This window comes from Typopeltis vanoorti, chromosome 11 (genome assembly GCF_054136105.1).
Source record: "Typopeltis vanoorti isolate ZY-2024b chromosome 11, IOZ_Tvanoo_1.0, whole genome shotgun sequence".
Lineage (NCBI taxonomy): Eukaryota > Metazoa > Arthropoda > Arachnida > Uropygi > Thelyphonidae > Typopeltis > Typopeltis vanoorti.
In genome coordinates, this window is record NC_143559.1 from 82,207,458 (window position 1) to 82,230,553 (window position 23,096).

The following is a 23,096-nucleotide window of genomic DNA, read 5'->3' on the forward strand; positions in this document are numbered from 1 at the left end:
ATTGCCTATAATGTTCAAGTATCTCTCCGAATTCAATGTTCATGGCACTAAATCAGATACAAAGCTAGGAAAAACGGGACCATACCATATCATCACATCGCCACCTCTAAATTTCATAATTAGCGTTATGCACTCTGATAAGAGACGTTCACTAGGCGTCCTTCACCCCCCCCCCCCCACCTGCCTGGAGGGTGTATGTGATTCGTCGCTCCCTAACATAGCCTTCCAAGCTGCCAACACTATACACGCTCTTTGCGCCGCTGAAAACGACGCTGCAGTTTGGTTTCAGGTATGTGGGCATGCCTAATGCGGTCCTACCAGGGAAACCCATGCTATTAGCCTCGGTTCTGAATGTTTCTGTGCAGATTCGTGTTCCAGTCGTTGCCCGGAACTCTGCATTCAAAGTGGCCCAATTTGTTAACATTTTGCCGAACAGACAGACTTGCAACATGGCATCCTATCCAACGCCTCTTTCAAACTACGGCAGTTCCCTTCTAGCAGCAATTTCATCCTTGAACTGACTCGGTAGCATCATATTTCCCTAATTTACACCGGCTACAAACACGTGACTTGTTGCAAGGCACGATGCACGTTGTCATTAACTTCTTTCCAAACAGTGTAATTTGATATGCCTGATTCTACGAATGTGATGACTATTATTCGCTCATAATGTAGAAATGCTTTCATAATGTATTGATGATGTTTTCCAAAAGAAAATAAAACGTTCCAAACTGAGTTAGCTAATAGCATAAAAGTATCTGCCATCCTCAATATTATGTATATCGGGAGAGCCAGACGCCCTGTTTGCTGTCGACCACCTGATTTTCAGCTATGCCAACTGTGTCCACCATTTCTTCATCGAACTTCTTCTATGATGAACTGAAATTGAAGCAAATGAAATCTTGATAACACAGATTTGATTTTCTAGATCGCTGAATGGTTATATTATTATATATCCCCTATTTAACAGCATATTGGATCAGTGAGAGCCTTCTGAACAGCCTCGATATCCTGAGAAACGAGATCCACCAAACAGGATCAAATCATCTTAGAAGTATCGGCCTTTAGGGAGACACGAATTCCAGCAATTCCATCAGACTTGCTGGAGGTTAATAATTGTCGTGAACATTTCGTTACGTGTTTATTGCAATGCACTAGGTCACTTGACGGATGTCATCTACAAACCACGACCAAAATCACTATCATGTAAAGGAACATGATAATGATTTGGGTCATGGTTTGTAGATGACATCCGTCACGTGACTTAGTGCACTGCAATAAACACGTGAATCTGTGTAACTGAGTTACGCAATGAGAGGAGTAAGAAAAACGCTTCGTCCATCATCACCTTGCACTCTTGTTATTAATCCTAACAGATCCCATCGTTTAATGTAGTTATCGCTATTCTCTTGTCCATCAGTAGCATAAAATAACTGACCTGGAATTCATTACTTCATCTGACTCTTTTCCAGTCCTGTGGCACCATAGGTTCTTTTGTCCTTGCCAGCTTGGTAACTCACGTAGCCATTGTGATTACGTTCTTTGCCCATAATATCACACACACACACACACACACACACACACACACACACACACACACACACACACACACACACACACACACACACACACACACACACACACACACACACACACACACACACACACACACACACACACACACACACACACACACACACCTAGAGCCGATCTACTGACCAGTTATTATTATCATTCGAAAATTTTGGAAAAGAAAAGGCTATTTTAGAGTAGGAAATTTTCTTCGAGGAAATCACTTCAATACTACACGTTCCAGACAATTCATTCTATTTTTGTTTAAATGTATTTTTGTCTCCCTTGCTGTTTTTGTATGAGAAGACGGGATAACTCGCCTCCAATTAAAAAAAAGTCTTATAAAGATTCACAATGGTGAGTGTAACTTGATAATCGGTTGTAATGTCTGGAGGCTAGACAAAAAAAAAAAGTAGCTAGTATAGGTGATTTATTATTATTATTATTATACAAATGCCTCCTGGAATCTTGACTTCAGATTAAAAACAAAAAGACCATAATGAATATGGTCTTTTTGAATAGTTTTGAATATAGTTTCTTACGTTGAGAAATATTTCTATAGTATCTTACCTTAAGGCTACTTTCCAAAGCATTTTCTATATAGGAATCCTCGGACCCTGTTGCTGTTGGTAGCAGATTCAAAATATCCTGTCTGTCCGATAACGTTTTCATACTTTTCATAGGCATAAGTTGGACAGCCTTCTGGTCGAAGGTCACCAGGCCTAACTGAGATTCGTATGGTACAATTTCTTTAATAAATTCAGTGGCCGATTTATTTACAAGAGTCAGTATCTCCCCCTAGAGAGAGAAACTTTAGTTTCAGTAAGGATCAGTATTAACATATTAGTATTAATATTTTCTAGAAACTCATCAAAAGAGTACACCTGATTATATTATCTCACTATTTTCGAAGTTTTGCATATTTATTTCAATATTATTGCATGTTAATCTGTCACCGAATAACATAATGTATATATGTAATTTATCATTATATACAAGAATAAAATCTGAAATTGTAGGCTTCGAGACAACTTGCATTACAACATCATAAAAGAAATGAACTTCAAAACAAAATCTACATAACCTAATGAGTAAGTAAACATACTAATACATACCTCAGCATATTTTGAGACATCCATGGCTAACACGTAGCGTCCCATTGTGTCAGGATTTGGCAACAGTACTCGAAAATTGGGTAAAATGGAATCATTGGTAGCCGGAAATATCCTGTTAATATTATAACAGAAAAGCTGATTGACAAATAATACATAGTATTTCAATTAAACATTTGTGTACTGATTAAAGTATTCTTATAGTTAAAATTTTCTGTTGAGTTCAGCCTGTGTTATATATAATAAAGACCTAAGTAAGGCTGCATGTTTTATTTATTTATTTATTATTATTTTTTTTTTATCATACGGCTTACCTTGGATTGTTATCGAAGTCAGCATGTCTGTTGATGACATCTTCTGTGCTGGCATACTGGCATTGGATATTATGTTCATTAGGAGCCCACACATTATGTTTGTAATCGGTATTGTCACAGAAATTCTTTACCTGTTAAAAAATTATTCGTTATAAAGTGGAAAAATGGACATGTCTATTCAATAGTAAAATTAGAATATTTTTCTTTTAAAATCACAATAACGTATGCCTAAGAGCAATAATAAATGTATATATTGGGAAATAAATTGATAATAAAGACAAGCTTACCGAATGTAAGAATGGACCGTACATAATTGATGCCTTAGCGACTGTAGATTTAGAATCTGGAATAAACACACAATCTGGGTCGATATTGGGATAATCCTCTGATATTTGACATTTGTCTCCATTGGGTCGTATTATCCACCCCTTGATGCCTTCTATACACGTTGTAGGAAGAAACTGGAAGGGAAAGCAATTGCGTTCCAAGTATGTTTTTCATTCTATAAAAATCTATATATTTATAAACACAAAATATGTCATAATACATTATGTTAGAGGTGTCACATCATAATAAATAATGACAGGGTTATATAAATATTCATGATTAGTGACCTGCTACTTCCTGGAAGAGAACTGCATAATAACTATCATAATAACAATTTGGGATATAATCATATTCTTTTGGGTTAGTATTAAAATATTAAATGAACTAAAGTTACGTTTAACTAGTGAAACCATATGAATGTTTTTCTTTCCTTCCTCCAAGCTCATTGTTAGAACGAAATTAAATTCAATGATAAAAATAACATTATTTGATACCTTGCCATCCTTTTGATAGAGTACTGGATGCATCTCGTCTCTTGGATTACCATATTCATCAAATACACCATATCTGAGGTGGGCCCACTGATGTACTAATTGTCGGCCTATTGATTGAAAAAAAGAATGTAAAAAAATGAAATATAGCATGAATTCATTGAAATTTTTGAGCAATTCACATAACATGAAAATTCCTATTAAGTTGTCACCTTATTACATCAGTTAATATGCTGAAATCTGGTATTAATGTAGCATTACACTTCTGCTAAGCATTAGTACTTATATTAATTGAATTAATCCAATAATTAAGTTATATTGGTAACTTAATTATTAGATTAATTCAATTAATATAAGTACCAATGCGTAACAGAAGCGTAATGCTACATTAATACCAGCTTTCAGCATATTAACTGATGTAATAAGGTGTGGCTATCCTAGATATATAATTATGTACATATGTAATTACTTTCTACGACAGAAGCTTATCGGGATAGTATCATTACTTAAGAGTCCCCCTCCAACCAAAGAAGACACTATTAAAATATTAACCATCTCTAGTCGATGTTCGAAATTCCAGAATGCTAACCCACATGATATATCCTATTCAATTAAAATCATTCAAACCACAATAAGTTAAATGAACGTGTAAGAAAGATAAGTGAAGTAACTTCAGATTCAATAAATTTGAAGTAACTTCAAATTTATTGAAAAGTGCGCTATAGGACTAAAAGAAGATTTCTGGTATGTACAGAATGGTACCCGTGCTGCTTATATCATTAATGGGGGAGAAGCGTTTAGAAACTCCAAATGATTTGTCTCCTAGATATTCTGATATCTCCTCTTCTGAGAACCGCTCTATGGGATTTTATTAAGATGGTTGTTAGTAGGAATTATGGTCAAAGAAACTAGGGCTACGAGGGTAACATATTATGGTTGGTAACTGTATATACCTGCAAGTTTCTTCGTGTTCAAAATGTCATTCTATCTACAGTCTTTTCAAATGAAAGGCATCGTTCACACTGACTGAGTTACTCATGATCTATGACTAAGGTTATCAAGGACTATGTATCCAAATAATATTCAGTGCTGCGTTGGACCAATGTGGAATTAGATCATTTTGAGCGACTAAACTGCTCGCCATAATCTTTCATCATAGACATTGTAAGAGCATGAGGAATACCAATCATGATATAAAGGATAATTATTTTAGAAAAGTTAAAGATAAAAATATAGGAATGTTTGTGTTATCATCATTGAAGAATATAGATTATACCCCTTTAATGAGGTATGAAACCGACAAAACTAACTGCAAGAAAATTTTGTTTTAGTTTAAAAAAATTGTGAGTGAGTGAGTGAGTGAGTGAGTGTGTGTGTGTGTGTGTGTGTGTGTGTGTGTGTGTGTGTGTGTGTGTGTGTGTGTGTGTGTGTGTGTGTGTGTGTGTGTGTGTGTGTGTGTGTGTGTGTGTGTGTGTGTAAGCTCGGTTTTACATCCCACAAAACAAGTACACATAATATACTGGCCTCATTGCCTTAATTTCAGAAAACTAACCTTGAAGATGGGGTATTGTTAACATGGAATACATAGCTAAATTATTTTGGTCTAATAAGAATTACGTCAAAAGCAACTAAGGCTGTGCGACTAGTGAATGAATTTTCCCTTTAAACGCCACATTTTAAAGTGTGCCAGTTGGAAGTAATATCACACTACATACAGCAGTTATGTGATACTTTAAATAATGTATGCACACATTAAATTCTCTTTCATGATTGCTGAAAAAAAACATGAGAATAATTATAAAGATGCAAAACTTACACACATGAAGTTCACAAAGGAAAAGTAATCAGATTATAGTTATCAGTACGCCATCATTCTCCAGCTAGCTACTAAGATAAGGACTTATTTGAATCTTCCCAATGCGATCTGACATAATTCCAATTAGCACTGTGAGTGTTATTTAATCTCCAATATTGACGTTGCGTTTGTTTGTGGGATAGCTTCGGCCTTAAAGAACATGTTGGAGGACTACCTATTATACTGGAGATGCATCTCCCTGCAACGTTCAGCTCGCGCACACGCACGCGCACGCACACGCACACACACACACGCACACACACACACACACACACACACACACACACACACACACACACACACACACACACACACACACACGCACGCAAACGAAAATCCGTTAAGTATAGAGTAACTTTATGACATTGACAAATTTTGTGATCTATCGGGGGAAAGAGAGAGAGCTGTAAACGAAGAATACATTAGTTCCAGAGAAAGCAAGGAGTAGATTTACTGGAAATCCTTCTTTTGAGACTAAACTAATATTCTTCAACCCATTTCAGTAGCCATTTCAGCAGGGTAGCAGTCTCATACTCAGCGAAAAAAAAAATCATCTCTATCCCTCCCTAATATTAATAACTAAAGTAAAACTAATTATATGAAGAGCCAAAGGCTTCAATTCGGCGATATGAACTTATTTAAGTTAAGAGAAATTGTATCCCATATTGTTTCTTAGCCGAATAAGAAACTCAAAGAGTTTCATGCTGAATATAGAAACTATATAAAGTCCGGCGATTCCAAGCGTAAGCAAATACCTGGATAGCAGCACCTGATCCCATAGGGTAGTGCAAACTGAGGCAACTCATAGAAAGGGTGGAGCAAGCTCCGATCACTATTTTAGATATTTACCCATAATGTGAACTTAGCTTCTAGGAGCTGTATTACTGTTCTACATTATGAGAGAAGGTCACTATCCAGACCGGTTTCAACCTTTTTTGAGGTCTCATCAGTGAGTAGGTAGACTTAGTTAATACCAAGTTTGTAGCGAAGAGAACTTACATCCCTTCTATGAGAATAGCCATGGAGGTGTCCTAATAAATTACTAATTATATGAAGAGCCAAAGGCTTCAATTCGGCGACATGAACTTATATAAAGTCCGGCGATTCCAAGCGTAAGCAAATACCTGGATAGCAGCACCTGATCCCGTAGGGTAGTGCAAACTGAGGCAACTCATAAAAAGGGTGGAGCAAGTTCCAATCACTATTCTTGATATTTACCCATAATGTGAACTTAGCTGCTAGGAGCTGTATTACTGTTCTACATTATGAGAGAAGGTCACTACCCAGACCGGTTTCAACCTTTTTTGACTTCTCATCAGTGAGTAGGTAGACCTAGTTAATACCAAGTTTGTAGCGAACAGAACTTGCATCCCTTCTATGAGAATAGCCATGGAGGTGTCCTAATAAATTACTAATTACATGAAGAGCCAAAGGCTATTCTCTTCTCAAAGAAGGGATGTAAGTTCTGTTCGCTACAAACATGGTATTAACTAGGTCTACCTACTCACTGATGAGACCTCAAAAAAGGTTGAAACCGGTCTGGGTAGTGACCTTCTCTCATAAAGTAGAACAGTAATACAGCTCCTAGGAGCTAAGTTCATATTATGGGTAAATACCAAGAATAGTGATTGGAGCTTGCTCCACCCTTTCTATGAGTTGCCTCAGTTTGCACTACCCTACGGGATCAGGTGCTGCTATCCAGGTATTTGCTTACGCTTGGAATCGCCGGACTTTATGTAGTTTCTATATTCGGCATGAAACACTTTGAGTTTCTTATTCGGGTAAGAAACAATATGGGATACAATATCCCTTAACTTAAATAAGTTCATGTCGCCGAATTGAAGCCTTTGGCTCTTCATATAATTAGTAATTTATTAGGACACCTCCATGTCTATTCTCATAGAAGGGATGTAAGTTCTCTTCGCTACAAACTTTGTATTAACTGAATGGGGAGTTATGGCGGTTGCCAGGTGTTTATATATATGATTCGTGATTTTGATAGTTGTTATAAAATGTGATCCACGAAAGTTAACGAGTATATTTACTAACAGTAAATAGTATTACAGTAGTTAATTGTTTTGGTTTTCAAACTGGTCCAAAGAATCAGCTGAGTAGGTAAGTCAAGCAATTTTCAAAACAATGGTGATACGCTAGGCCTACTGCCATTAGGTTCGCCATTGTTTCATTGCACCATTACTTCATTAGAAACTGTCTACTTATTATCGTGGAAAGGAAAAGTCATGTCCTGCGCTATAGAACATGGCTTGGGTCTAACCATGGATGCACCATACGAAGAACTTAATTTTAAGCAGCTCCTGACAATATTCAAACATATAGGCAATTTGCTTCACACTAAATGGCCAGGAAAAGTGGTAGTTTATGAGATAAAAGAAGTTGATTCAGATGACTCTCAACTCTTAGAACTTCTTCAAGACAGCGCTAGCGAAACAGCAACAACTGCTAATGATAATCCCCTTACAGACCACTCTGATTATCAGGAAGTTCGCGCTCGCAAAAAGCGCAAAATGGCAGCCTTTGCACCTCCAAATTCAGATGAAATGGAAGAAGATGGCCCTGTCCCAGACTCTCCTACCTTCTCAAGGGAAAAGATCCCCGGATTATTCTGCGTGAAAAGAATAAATGAATGTCGCTAAGGACTACAATGAACAACTTACAGATCTCTTACAACCATGCAAAGAATGTCACAGACGTTGTTAAAATTCACCCCAGGACTGTGATGGACTATTGTCGGTTAACATCTGAATTAATACTAGGGGTATTCAGTATCATACATTTTCACTTGGTTCAGAAAAAAATCTCAAGGTAGTGATAAGAGGTGTATCTGAAGATGTTTCCACAGAAGAAATCACTGCAGATTTGCGCCAGAATGATTTACCACCAGTAGAGGTCAGCAGAATGACTAGGAGAGAGAAGACTCCAATGCCACTAGTGTTGATTGAGATCAGTCAAACCTACAAACACATTTATGACCTGCGACCATCTGTGGATTGAAAATCTCTATAGAACCGTTAAGAAAAAGAGCTTCAACTGGGCAATGCCATAGATGTCAAAAGTTTGGTCATGCCCAGAAAATGTGTAGGGCTGAATTTAAATGCCTGAAGTGTGGGGTCGGTCACTCAACAAATATCTGCACTAAGCTAAAATCTACCCTGGCCAAATGTGCCAACTGTGGCGGTCCTCACACTACCAACTACAGAGGATGCTTGCATAATCCACGTAATAGAAAATCTAAAGAAGGAACATACTCTTCCTCTCTTAGCACACCTACGTCAGCGACTACTTCACAGCCTCCTATAGTTCAGAACAAAAACTCAGAAGCCCATCTACAGAAAACTGAGCCCCCCCCCCCAAAAAAAAAACTCAAAATCAGCAGTCTAGGACATACGCGGATGTAACTCGCCCTAAACAGACATCCCTGTAACATTCAGCATCACACCCAAATCTGACAGCTATCATTACCTCTTCCTTGGCAAATATGCTGTTAGATTTTAGCAGATCCAATCCTTCACAAAGTTCTACTAACAGATTTCTAAAGAACACCCAAGCCATCATTTCAGTGCTCACTAATGAACGGTAACAAACTAAAACCAGAATCACTGGAGATCATTGCGTGGAATGCGAGCGGCATGAGAAATAAGATTCTAGAACTTCAAAATTTTGTCCAAAGACATCAGCCAGATGTCCTTTTACTAAATGAGACGCACCTAACACCTTCAGACAATCCCAAAATTTGTGGATACCAATTGTACAGAACTGATAGATTAACCCACAGAGGTGGAGGCACGGCAATTTTCATTAAAAATTTCATCTCTCATCACTCCACAAACATCCATCCTACCACCAACCTTGAGGTCACCGGCATTCAGATTCTTACGAATTCTGTCGGCAAATTAAGAATCTTTGCAGCATACCATCCCCCACAAAAAAGCATTATTGCTCTCGGATTTGAACGCCTTATTTGATACCGGAGAGCCTAGCATTGTGGCTGGTGGTTTAAATGCCAAGCATTCTACCTGGAATAGCCATTCCACCAACAAAAATGGACAGATACTACAGAACTATGCCGGATTCAACAACCTTCATGTAATAGGTCCTGCTGATCCTGCCCATCACAACACTTATGGTAGGGCTGATTTCTTGGACATAATCATATTACAGCACATCGGACTCCAATACAGTTTAATGACAATTAATGATCTATCATCAGACTATAACCCAATACGGTTAAAATTAGGAAATCTTGAAAAATTATCTCCCTCCCCCGTTCACTCATTCATTCCTTGGGAAAGGCTCTCCAAGGCACACTTCCAAAATATATTGGTCCTGTTCCCATCATTAAATCAAAAGAGGAAATTGAAACAGCTATTAAAAATCTAACAGAACAGATTACAGCAGCCTGTGCAGCAGTTACTACCCCTGCAACTACCTCCTGCGAATCCAAACACTTGCCTGAAGATATTATGAATCTGATTAGAGAAAAAAGGCTAGAAAAAGATACCACAACTCCAAGGGGCCACAAGACAAATGGATCTTGAAAAGGTTCAACTCTGCAGTGAAAGATGCCCTCGCAGCACATAGACAACTCTGGGAAGAAAAACTGACCTCCATCTCCACTGACAACCACTCCATATGGAATCTTATCCGAAAGATTAAAAACAGAAATAAACCTCTTCCCCCTCTTCAAACAGATTCAGGTCTCATCCACACTGATGCTGATAAAGCTGAAGCAATAGCAAATCATTTTGAAAAACAATGCAAACCTGCATACGACCATCTTGATATTAGTCATGTATACAAGATCCACCGTAACGTCAGATATTCGCTCAATTCTGCTCTCACGCATTCCACTCAAATTTCACCCACCTCATCTGCTGAAATATATGCTATTATTCAGAAATTCAAGAATAAAAAGGCTCCTGTACCCAATGGTATCTTCAACAAAGTTATAAAACTTCTACCACGTAAAGCTATTGTACATCTAACAAATATAATCAACTCCATCCTTCACTATAAATATTTCCCTTCCTACTGGAAACTGGCGTGCATAATACGTATTCATAAACCTGGAAAAGATCCCAGTTTGCCTCAAAATTACAGACCAATCAGCCTCATCTCTAATCTCTGCAAAATTGCCGAGAAGGTAATTCTTACTAGACTTCAAGATTCAGTACTCCGATTAAATATCCTGCCTGAGGAGCAGTTTGGCTTCCGACAGTTGCATAGTACCACGCAACAAATACACAGATTGGTAGAACACATCATCACAGGTTTTAACTGGCGTCAATGCACTGGGGCTGTTTTCCTTGACTTAGCCAGTGCATTTGACAAGGTTTGGCATTATGGTTTGCTATACAAACTAATATCATCTGGTGTACCAATCGGAATCATTCAACTTATAAAGGCATACCTCTACGATAGGCGCATGCAAGTCAGGTTGTGTGGAGTAGTCTCGACACAAAAACACATCTTGGCTGGAGTTCCACAAGGGTCCTTACTAGCACCAATCCTATTCTCCTTATACTTGTATGATATACCACACAACCCATTATCTTCAATTAAAGCCCTATACGCTGACGATACAGCGATATTAGCCAGATCTTTAAAGCCTCACCTAGCCATCAAGAAACTGCAAGAAAACCTACTGCAAATTGAACAATACTTCTCCAAATGGCGACTCCTAGTGAATCCCCTGAAGAGCGTAGCCGTCCTATTCTCCAGAAGATCACTGCTTCCTAAAGAAGATATTCTCCTTTTCAACACTAAAATTCCGTGGAAAACAGAGATCAAATATATTTGTGTAATACTAGACAGAAAACCGACCTTCAGTTCACATATCAGCAATCTTTGTGCCAACACATCAAAAGTCATAGCCCAGCTCTACCCGCTAATAAACAGAAACAGTAAGCTGAGCACCAGAATCAAACTTCTCATATACAAACTGATGGCTCGTCCAATACTCACCTATGCTTCGCCGGCCTGGAGTCATACTTCAAACTCGAATATTATCAAATTACAACGTATCCAGAACAAATGTCTCAGAATGATCCTGGACGCCCAATGGTTCATTCGGACTGTCCAGCTGCATCGGGACACAAATCTCCCCTATATTTACACTTTCATGCAGACTATAGCAATCAAATTCTTCTCAAAAGCAACTGTGCACCCTAACAGACTGATCCAACTGGCTGATGATTATGACGCAATGGACTATTCTAAGCACAAAAGACCTAAAGCCATCCTAAACCCCAACACTGAGGATTAATCTCCTAGCCCACTCAGGGCGAGCAATTAGCTCAAACTTTCTCAACTCACAGCTTCTCCCAAGATAGCCGGGAATATGAAAAGCTTTTGCTTCACCCATTATTGTCAGTAATGTTGTCAGTTGTCACTTGGTATTAATTAGGTCTACCTACTGATTGCCAGAAGTTCCTATTTCCAGCGACCCTGAGAGAGAGCGCCATGTTCCATATTCCAGTCCCTGATCCTAGTGGTAAGATCGTTTGCAATCTATTTTTTTTTTCTACGGTTGTCTAATTTTGCCTTGTGCCTGTTTTGCAGTTTTCCGCCTCTAGCTAGTCTAGCAGGAGATTTCGGCAAACAGGGAACGCTTGGCCCTGGTTCTGAAGGTCCTTCCTTTCTGGGACTTATTATTTTTTTCTCTAAATCATGATTTCTTTTTCACCGTGATTCAGGACCCTTGGCATCGAAGCGGACGCCGACACACCGAAGAGGATGTTGGCGAAAGCTCTTAGCGAAGCAGTAGGGGCAGAAAATATAGTTGGCTTTACCCCTTATGGAGCAGGCAGGTTCCAGGTAATAATAAAGAATGTGGAAACCAGGAACAAGTTAAGTAAAGGACCTAGAATGTCAAGGGAAAAATTTTTTTCCCTTTGTAGTAGGGAGTGTTTTCAAGACAATAAGAATAGAGAGGTTCCCTGTAGAATATCTGGAGGGGGGGGGGGGAAACCGAAATAATCAACAAAGTGTTTTCGAAATGGGAAGTCGTACGCGACGTAAAAATCGCTAACGATACAGACTTCCCCGATTGGAAGACTGGCGAGGTAACTTTCCGTATGGAAATGAAGGCCGAAGTCCCCAATTTTGTCTTTCTAGGCTCTTCCAGGGTAGTAGTTAACTACCCTGGAGTTAAGAAACAGTGTTATAAGTGCGGTTCTCTGGAACATCTAGGTAAAGACTGCCCCAAGAACAAATGCAGGAACTGCATGGGGGCAGGACATACCCTACCTCAGTGTGAGGCACCTTGCCTTAAAAGTGGCACCATAGATCACAACACCTGCCCATCCCGAAACCAGGCAGAAAGGATGGGAGGTGCTATCACGCCAGCCATAGTAACACCAGCAGTAAATATTAATGACACAGAACGGGAAGACTTCCCAACCCTGCAGGCTGCACATAACACGATAGCAACAGGGAATCAAAAACGAAATAAGAAGGGAGCGCCCGTAACTAAGAATGCAGAAACGACCAACAAAGAAAGAACAGAGGAAGAAGAAACAGCCAAGGATCAAGCCATCACCACAGATACCGCAGTGAAAGAAATAAAGGAACGCAACCAACAAGAAACTACCACTTTAGATACAGAGAAGGAAAACGAAGCAGAGGAAGAATGCGAAACGGAGTAAGAAATGGAAACTACTAAAGAAGAAGGTACACAAAAGCGGTCACGAAGCCTGAAGAAGGGAACATTAAAAAATCAAAACCAGGTAACACAACCTCATCGAAGAATCAGAAGCTGATGAGATGGAGACCAAAACAACAATACAGGAAGAGGCTGAAGAATTTTCTATAGAAGAAATCAAACTAGTTATGGGTGAAAATATGTTTAAAAATGGGACTGCAATAATAAAGAAATGGAGAGGACCCATCGAATCCGCAGACAGTGTATTCTTAACAATGTACAGAGAAGATGGGCCAACATTCCTCCTTCGGAAAGGAATTATAAGTATGAAATGGAAGGATATCTATATCGAGGACATAGCCACGGCCGTGCCCAACCAGGTAACGGGTCATCTGGGCATGACACAGGTCGAGAGTAAGTACTTCTGCAGAACTTTGAGAAAGTTAACAGAGTCAGAGATCAAAGAAAACACTGAGTGGTTTGGACGCAAATACTTCCAAAGGTTACGACAGCTAGGAAAGTTGAGTTAGTTCACGCAGGAGGGGGGAAAATTAAAAAAAAAAAAAATATATATATATATATATATTAATTTTTTTTCGCTTGCCCCAACAGGTTTATGATTATTAGTCCACAAAGGAGGGGGTAGACCTGAGAACCCGAGCTGCGAAGGCTTACATCGAGGCGGTGCAGCTCCTTGTGGGCAGCATCACTCGGGCCAGACTCTTTCCCCCACTCTGTGAATCGCTTTCTATTTTGGGAGTTTCACTTGAACTTCTTTGACTCCATTGACTTCTTTCAAAGTCATATCAGGTTTCTTTTTCTTCAGACCAACTCTAGAATTATTTTTTTTTTCTTTTATTTTCCTTTTTTTTAAAGCTTTATTTCAGATATGTTACAGTGTAAACTGTAAAGAACAGATATCAAGAGATTTTCTCCCCTCAGTCGCCCTTCAAAACAATGGATCCCTTTAATTCGGCACTAAGCTAATTAGTCAAGTTCCAAAATTCGATCCTATACAATTTAAGTTTAAATTGTTTTCCGTTTCTCTTTCTTGTAGGAACAAGAGACGTCTACAGACACCTGGTTTAATTTAATTTAAGTCACGTTTTTTTTTATATAGAGCAATAGGTGTTAGGAGATGACATCTTCAGACACCTGGTTTAATGTAGTTTAAGCTATGGGGTAAAGCACGTTTTGAAGTTTTTTTTTTAGAACAGGTGAGAAGAGATGACATGTACGGACCGTTTAGCCACAACCTCTTGTTTACATAGTTAAACAGGTTGACTGAGGCCTCTTTATTATCTCTTACTATCATACTCTACCTTTCTTTAACTTCCCCTATTACTACCTGCTGACCCTCAGTAATCTTTATACTCCAAAGGCCGATGATGAAAGACATGAACTCCCATTCTACCTACTCACTGATGAGACCTCAAAAAAGGTTGAAACCGGTCTGGGTAGTGACCTTCTCTCATAATGTAGAACAGTAATACAGCTCCTAGGAGCTAAGTTCACATTATGGGTAAATATCAAGAATAGTGATTGGAGCTTGCTCCACCCTTTTGTGAGTTGCCTCAGTTTGCATTACCCTACGGGATCAGATGCTACTATCCAGGTATTTGCTTACGCTTGGAATCGCCGGACTTTATATAGTTTCTATATTCGGCATGAACCTCTTTGAGTTTCTTATTCGGCTAAGAAACAATATGGGATACAATATCCCTTAACTTAAATAAAGTAAAACTAATTTCTAATCCATGACTGAAATAGCTACTTACCTGCATTACCATACAGTTCCTTCGTGGACTCTCTCGAATCTTTTAAAAACTTTGGAGTTAGATGAATGTATTGACCAGGTTTTCCGCACCCATCATGTTGAAGTGTATAGGGGCGATCTTCATACAGAGAATTTGGTGGACTCACCCTAATGACAGCATCCTCAGAATAGTCCATTTTACTGGTAATTACATATCTATCTTTCTTAGTCCACGTACGCGGCAACGCTATCGTAACATTTCTGAAGAACACTCGTCCTTTAGTAGCTTCAAATAAATATCTAGAAGCATTAGTAAACATTTCCTGAAAAAGAACAGAATGTCCAAAGTTAATTACAGAAGATTAGCGTCGATTTATTTCTATTTGCAATGTTCTCAATAAATTATATTTTTATAAGGGTAAAAGTTTTAAAGTTTTCACCTAAATAGGAAAATATATGCCATTTGCGGTCCTTCGAATTTCTATGAATATATTGAACTTTTACTTTACATAAGAAAGACAATAAAATTGTGAGTATATTAGTTGTAACCTTGGGGTCACTCAGAGAGCTTAGTTTCAAACTCATGTGCTTCCCTGTTGCAAACATGACCCTGTGACGTTAGCTCATTTACATTATAAGCAAACTCTAACACAGAAACAAATTGAAGACAATGAATTATTTTATACTTTAATTTCAAACATAATATATTTTCAAGAATTGTTAGTAGAGGTATAAAGGTTTCATACTTTAATTGATTCCACTAAATCATTGTCTTCAGGAATGCTTTGGTCGATGGCAACTAGTATTTCTTCATAGCCATGGTCGTGGAGTTTGATTTGATAACTTTGCACTCCTGATAGTAGGATGAAAATGACTAGAATTCCTGAGATCCATTTCACAATTGTAGTCATGGTACCTAGAAAAAAAAATACGATAAATTCTATTGTCAAAGAGCAATTGAATAACATAGAAAAGAAATGTGGTAGGCAGGGAACCGTGCAAATAAGGAAATACTGTTTACTTTTGAAACTGGCTGATTCATTCTTTAACTAGAATTGTAGGATTTCAAATATATAAAAGATAAAGTATTGCTACTGTTGGGAAGTTTGTTGTCATGAAAAATACTGATTTTTCATGACCACTTTGCCTCAGAATCAGGGCATTATTTATGAGCCGCCGAGTACTTTAAGGAAAAGGTCTAGATTGAAAAGAAGAAGATGCATATAAATTAAATGATTATCTGTTTTTATAATCGGTTTCTCGTTATGGATTGGGTAGGACGAAATCATAGATATTAGCCTTTTTCTCCAGAACTGGAGATATTCAAAAATTACATGCTGATTTATGTGCGATTTGAATCATGGAGGGACAGACGTGTGCAACTCGTTTTCTGCGTATTTTGTGAATAAACAGTTCCAATTTAATCTTTTATTAAGGGGATAAGACAATGATCACATTCATTTGTAAAAATACCTCTTAGGATTACAGAGACAGTGAAGACTTTATATGTAAAAGACAGGCTGAAAAATCATAGCTGAATTAACACACTATAAATACTTACATATTGTGCAGAAGTGATTGACTCCTTAATACCAGCTGTTAAGATTCCGTTTAATGATTAATTTCAATGGAAAGTACTTATAATAATGATAAAATGCAGGAGCACAAGTTTCGAGTAGCTTCTCAGACGCCGTTTGGCGGAAGTGAATAAGCGACTATGAAAAATTGCCCCGGACCATGATGCCTCCTCCACCAAACTTTGCATTTGGCTCAACTCATTCGGGAAAGTAGCATTATCCTGGCATACATCACACTCAAACTCACCCGTCTGACTGCTAGATTGTGAAGCTTGATTCATCACTCCAGAAAACGCATTTTCACTGCTCCAGAGTCCAATTTCGGTGTGCTTTACACCACTCTACCCGGTGCTTGGCATCGGGTAGAGTGGTGTAAAGTGAGACTTCTGTGCAGCTGCTCAGCCATTGAAATCCATGTTCCTTGCTTCAGTAAATAGTTGTGGGGATGACGTTGCTTGAAGAGATATTTCAGAACTCAGTAGCGAGTGCTCCTACAGATAACAGGCGATTTTTTCGCGCTATGCGCTTCAGCACTCGGCGATTCCGCTTTGTGATTTTATGCGGCCTACCAGGTCAGGATTGTGTTGTTGCTCCTGGATGTAACAACTTCTCAATAACATCACTTACAGTTGATCGGGGAAGCTTCAGAATAGCAGAAATTTCCACAACTGTTGTGCAAAGACGACATCCTATCCTAGGATAGTGCTGAGTTAAAAGAAACTGAACTCTTCAGTATACGATCCTTTTACCATTAATGTTTATCTATGAAGATTCTAAGGCCATGTGCTTTCTTTTATTTGGTCATAGCTTTTTTAGGAATGATGGAGCAGCCAATCACCATCCTTAACTATGACAAAATAAAAGAATGCACACGGTCTTAGAATTTGTTGTTCCTAACACTATGTATTATTGTCTAAAAACAGTACGAGTCCTACGTTAATTTTCTTCGGGTGCAAGATTAACAATTCGAATTTTAGGAAGCATAAACTCTACTTGCTTATGCAAAAGATCGAATGATCCAGGAACAATCTGCTAAAAGCTCTAGTAAAAGTTCCTCCAATCCTCCAGTCAGAGAATGCAATCGAAAACATTCTTCTTTTACTTGTAACTCTTCAGGATGTATGGTATTGATAGCAATGTCAGAGATGGTTTCCAGTCGTTTACTGGAAACATGAGTGGTTGACATAATATTATTTTAAAAATAAAGGTTTCACACATATAAAGGAAATGAAAATTTATTAAATACTCCTCTATATTTCGCTCAATTTGCATCGACTGAAATATATTCTAGTTTCCTTTATATGTGTAAAACAGGTTATTTTGAAATAATATTAAGATAGTTTACTAAAATTAAGAGGATGATATTCTTGGATTGATTAACCTAGATCAGACAGGCCCGCTAATACCACAGCTGATAAGGAGCAGAGAAAGTGATATTTAAAAAACTTAAAAGCATGGACATAACGTTCTTCTTCTCTCTTCTATCATCTATGTGGATGATGATGAGGCCGAATGAACTCTTTCCACTTCCGTCTGTCCCGTTAGAGTCCGAACAATTCTGTCCAGTTTGGTGTCGCTTGTTGTGATTTGGTTTTCAGGTTCTCTTTTATTTTGTCTCTCCATCTAATTCTGGTCCGTCCTTTGAATCTTACCTTCTATCGTTGTATTCAGGGCTTTAGATGGTAGTCTTTCAGTTCCCATTCTGGTCTCATGGCCAACCCATCGCAGTCTTCTTTTTTGGACATAACGTTACATTACGATAAATGCATTACACATCATCTAATTTGTCTAGGAAATCGTGGACAATCCACTTCCACATGTGACTATTAATTGAAGTGGTTATTGTCTAAAACATCGACAAAAAATCAAATAAAAATCAAATTTGATTTTATTTTAAAAGAATATTTAAACATTTTGCACTAAAACTGTAGATATTCGATATATTTAGGATTTTATAAAGCGAAAAAAAAAAGTATTACTTTTTCATTCCTTGTAAATAATGTAATTGTGGTTATTATTTAGAGGTGAAAGAAAAGGTCTGACATATTTATTCCCATGGACAAATTCTAATATTGTACGATATGAGTGAAGAGAAAGATAATTTTCAATAAACTGTAAACTTTTGTAAAGGTGTTACTAACGCTGATTTTTCTGCCGTCAGAGGGCTCGATCCAAGAAAGAAAGTATTCCATATTACAGGCTGTTGTTTGTATTAGTAACTGTGACGTTTCTGTGTAAACATCGAATAGATATGTTGTTATTTTGAGAAAATTTAACGTTGTGTAGAAGAATAATAATACCTAAGCTGGATAGCTGTAAGTACTATGATATATTAATGAAATTTGTTGAGTATAAATTATGAATTCTTTTGGCGAATTCAGTGTTTGAAATTTTATTGCAACTCATGGATAACAGTGATTAGGGTTAACAGTTGCTATGCTGAATAAATGTTCTATAAGTAATGTTTTAGTGAAAGATTTTGATTTTGTTTCTTCAAGATGGTGGCGCTGTTTTCAAGATTATGTATACAAAATTATTATAAATATTATGATACTTATTATATTATTATAATTATTATGATACTTATAAATCGCTCGATGACATTTTGACTTCAAGAAGTATTTCTAAAAGACAATAATAATTAGAATACATGTATGGGGATGCAAAGTTCATTGTCTATTATGACGCAGCGTCATGTTTATTGATTTTTGTTTTGTTTGTTTTCCATTTTTGGTTGCCACTTAAGTCGTGAAGAGTCATATGTCCCTTAAGTGTTACCATTATTTTGTAGTATTAATTTTTATTCCCAAATCTGATTTTGATATGTGGATCTCTCGTTTTATTGTTGGAAATCGCCGACCCTCCCACATACATGCTGCTAAATGACTGGTTGACACAAAAATGGGTATGTAAAATCAGGAAATTTTTAAGCTTGAAGTTTTGTTTTTAATTTTCATAAATCGTTTTTCCTCTTAAACTCAAACACGGCCCAAGATATCGTAATTCATATTTTTCCATTATGTAGAAATTACTGCCCCCCCCCCCCCACCACCCCAGAGAGAGAGAGAGAGAGTGTGTGTGTGTGTGTGTGCGCGCGCGCGCTCTTGAAATCTAGTATTAGGCGTTCACTTTTATTACTGAACAAAAGCTATAAAAAGTATTTATATCGGCTAAGACTAAATGAATTTTTAAACATTACTAATACGATGACGGCACGGAATTTTATAAGACGTCAGAGAATCCACATTTAATTAAGCAGGAAAATAATAATAATAATAAATAATATATATACCGTATTTTCCGGTGTATAAGACGCAATTTTTTACCTTAAAAATTCATCTTAAAAATGGGGTGCGTCGTATATAATGAAGGTAAAGATTGTTTCCTCTTTTCAACGTCATACGCACTCCCTTTTATGTTCCAAGATCTTTGTAGGCGGTTAATGGTGCAATCAAATTGATGCGTGACCTTCACGTGACTTCTAGTGCGTCATTGGCTAAGAACGGAGAGTCCCTATTCGAGTTTCATAATATCTTATCCGAGTAATCAGTTACCGATGTTTATCTGTATTGAGTTGACGTGTTGAGATATTTTGTGTTAGGTTTTAGGTTTTTTCCAGAAAATTGTATTAAATTTCTTGGGTGCGTCTTATACATAGAAGCGTCTTATATACCGGAAAATACGGTATATATATCAGCTGAACGTAATAATATACACACTATGTTGTATAGGTCTGATAATAATTGCTTCATGTTTTGCACTGTACTCGTCAAGATGCCACGTTCAGCTGAACTGACAGACTTCCAAGTGGGATGGTAGTTGGGTGTCACATCAGTGGTCTTTCTGCCCGTGACATTGCTACTGTCTCAGTATACCGAAATCCATCATTGCTTATGTCATTCATAGATTGAACATTGATGGTACTACCACATTTGAAAAACGCCCTGGGAAGCCACCGACACTCACTGACAAAGATCGACGAGCTCTTTCTCAGAATGTTCGAGCATCCCGCACGTCGTCAGCGGCGGACCTCGCAGTCGACCTGGAAAATGCTGTCGGAACATCTGTCAGCACTAAAACTGTTCGCAGAGTTGCATGCCTTAAGAGCTGCTGCGAACAAGCCACAGATCATCCCCTCAACGCCAAACGACGTTTGCATTGGTGTCTTCCACACCGTTCCTGGACTGTAAATCATTGGAATAGAGTTCTGTGGAGCAACGAATCACGCTTCCAATTGTTTCAATCTGATAGTCGTATTTGGATCTGGAGATTACCCTGGAAACGGTTCTGGCAGGACTGCATCATTCCAACTGTCAAGTTTGGTGAAGACTCGGTAAAGCTATAAGGGTGTTTCAGTTGAATGGGGCTTGGTCCATTGGTGGACGTGCCCGAAACCATGACGTCTGATGACCACGACCTGGACAACTTCACGCTTCCGACGCTATGGAAGTACTTCGTCAGTGACTCATGTTTCAGCACCATGCCATGTCATACTGCACTGCGTGGCCGAGGCTGATTTCCACAAATCAATATTGAAGTGTTAGTCTGGCCGGCGTCCGCACGGTTAACCTATTGGCTATGCGCTTCTCAACCATATGCCTAGGGAAGGAGTGTCCTAGGTTCGATTCCCGTCGACGACGTGAGGAGCTTAACACGTTCGTTGCCAATCACGCGATATCGCGCGATGCGAGTTCTCACCAAACGGCCGATCACGCGTTATCGCGCTGACGTCGCTAACTAAATAAAAAAATAAAAAAAATTTGGCCACCACACGAAATTCCAATTTTCAGCTTAGCAATGAAAGTGTTAAGGATCTTCCTCAGCCATAGCCAAGTTAACCGATGTTGGGCGTGAACAGCAGGTTTTTTCCTCAATTTATCTTGGGTTTTTCATCCAGCAAGCAAGCAAACCGGCTGCATTAATACGCCAGTAACCCCTCATTAGGAGGGACTCAACCCGTCTTAGGGCGGACGAGAAGGATAGGATAGGAGACTGGCGAGCTCATAGTCCAGGCCTCAACACCATCAGACATCTTTGGGGTGAATTAGAAGCCAAATTCGCTCCAGACCACAGCGGCTTTCATCAGCATCAGTAATGGGGATAGTCTTGCGCGAGGAATGGAAGAGTATTCCTGTTTCGATGTAGCAGAAGTTGGGTGAAGGCATTCTCCAAAGAGTAGTTGCTGTCATTCAGGCCAAAGGTAGTTCCACACGGTGCTAGAAATGTAATTAGAACTCATTAGGTGTCCAAATACTTTTTCTCAACATAGTGGTAGAGCACTTGGTCCTCTGGTGTTTAATTTGTACATTAATGATATTGAGAATAATTTGAAAGGAAATATCCACTTGTTTGCTGATGACACAAAATTGGGAAGAGCGACAGTCAATTCAAATGATGTGGATATTTTGCAGGATGGCTTAAACAGACTGACCGTATGGGCTAAGGTAAATGGCTGTCAGTTTTTAACGTGGCTAAGTGTGAGGTGATGCACTTCGGGAGGATGAGATCACATGCTGTGTACTATATTCATGGAACTAAACTGCAAGAAGCTGACAAGCCAAGTGACTAGTTGTTCCTTGCCTCATCAACTCGTCAACAATATTAAGCAGGTTATTGTGGACAGAGAACTTAAGTTTAGAGGGCTTATTGCAAATGTTGCCAAAACATCGCATCAAATTACATGGTTGTTGAAGAACACAGATAAGTAGGGATAGGGAAGTTATTGTTCCACTTTATAAGGTATTAATACGACCACATTTGGATTATTGCGCACAGATCTGGTTACCTGAATTTCTTGATGATGAAGTGGAGAGGATCCAGAGGCGAGTTACAAAGATTGTTGCAGGTCTGTGGAATGTTTCCTGCGGGGAAAGATTGGTCTGTTGGCTCCAAAAACTAGCTGATAGACCTAAGGGAGGAAAAAATGGTAGAGGCATATAAATTATTAAAGGGGTTTTATGGGATTGATATTTATGGCTTTTTTTTTTTTTTTTTTTGAACAGTGCAGAAAGGGAGAAAATGAGGGGTCATCCTTGGAGAATGTGTAAGAGTGTGGTTAACAAGGGTGTTAGGACTAGATTTGTTTGCTTGGAGGGTTGTGAATGGGTGGAATGTGTTACCAGAGATGGTTGTGAATGCTTCGGCTGTGAATGAATTTAAGAAGTATGATAGGTATTATGTGAATAATGGTTAGTATATCAATGTGTGGTCTCCCGCGATGAGTATTCTGACTCTATTAAGACACTGTTGTAATAATAATAATAATAATACTGTATATTGCGTATGTTGTACTGGCCCGTTGGTCTGATTGCCGGATGAAAAATTCGAGTATCTGTGACAAAAATCCTATCCCTTCGTATGAGACCGGCTAACTCACCTTCAGGTGAAAAGCCCTCATGCAGGCTCTTCATGTCTTAGAACGGGATTCGTGTA

General features: G+C 38.4%; 1 protein-coding gene across 2 annotated transcripts in view; it reads right to left on the bottom strand.

Moving 5' to 3' along the window:
- Nucleotides 1-23,096, bottom strand: part of LOC150101799 (calcium-activated chloride channel regulator 3A-1-like) — a 58,331-nt gene that overhangs the window by 23,057 nt on the left and 12,178 nt on the right. The window contains exons 2-9 of one of the 2 annotated variants that reach the window (XM_090400208.1): nt 22,450-22,572; nt 15,834-16,003; nt 15,110-15,410; nt 3,820-3,926; nt 3,286-3,459; nt 2,999-3,129; nt 2,688-2,799; nt 2,143-2,370 (exon numbers count right to left, since the gene is read on the bottom strand). In XM_090400208.1, the coding sequence (XP_090256334.1) occupies nt 2,143-2,370; nt 2,688-2,799; nt 2,999-3,129; nt 3,286-3,459; nt 3,820-3,926; nt 15,110-15,410; nt 15,834-15,998 (1,218 nt within the window). In that variant the 5' untranslated portion in view covers nt 15,999-16,003; nt 22,450-22,572. The remainder of the gene's footprint in view (nt 1-2,142; nt 2,371-2,687; nt 2,800-2,998; nt 3,130-3,285; nt 3,460-3,819; nt 3,927-15,109; nt 15,411-15,833; nt 16,004-22,449; nt 22,573-23,096) is intronic. The other variant, XM_090400207.1, reaches the window with a different exon arrangement.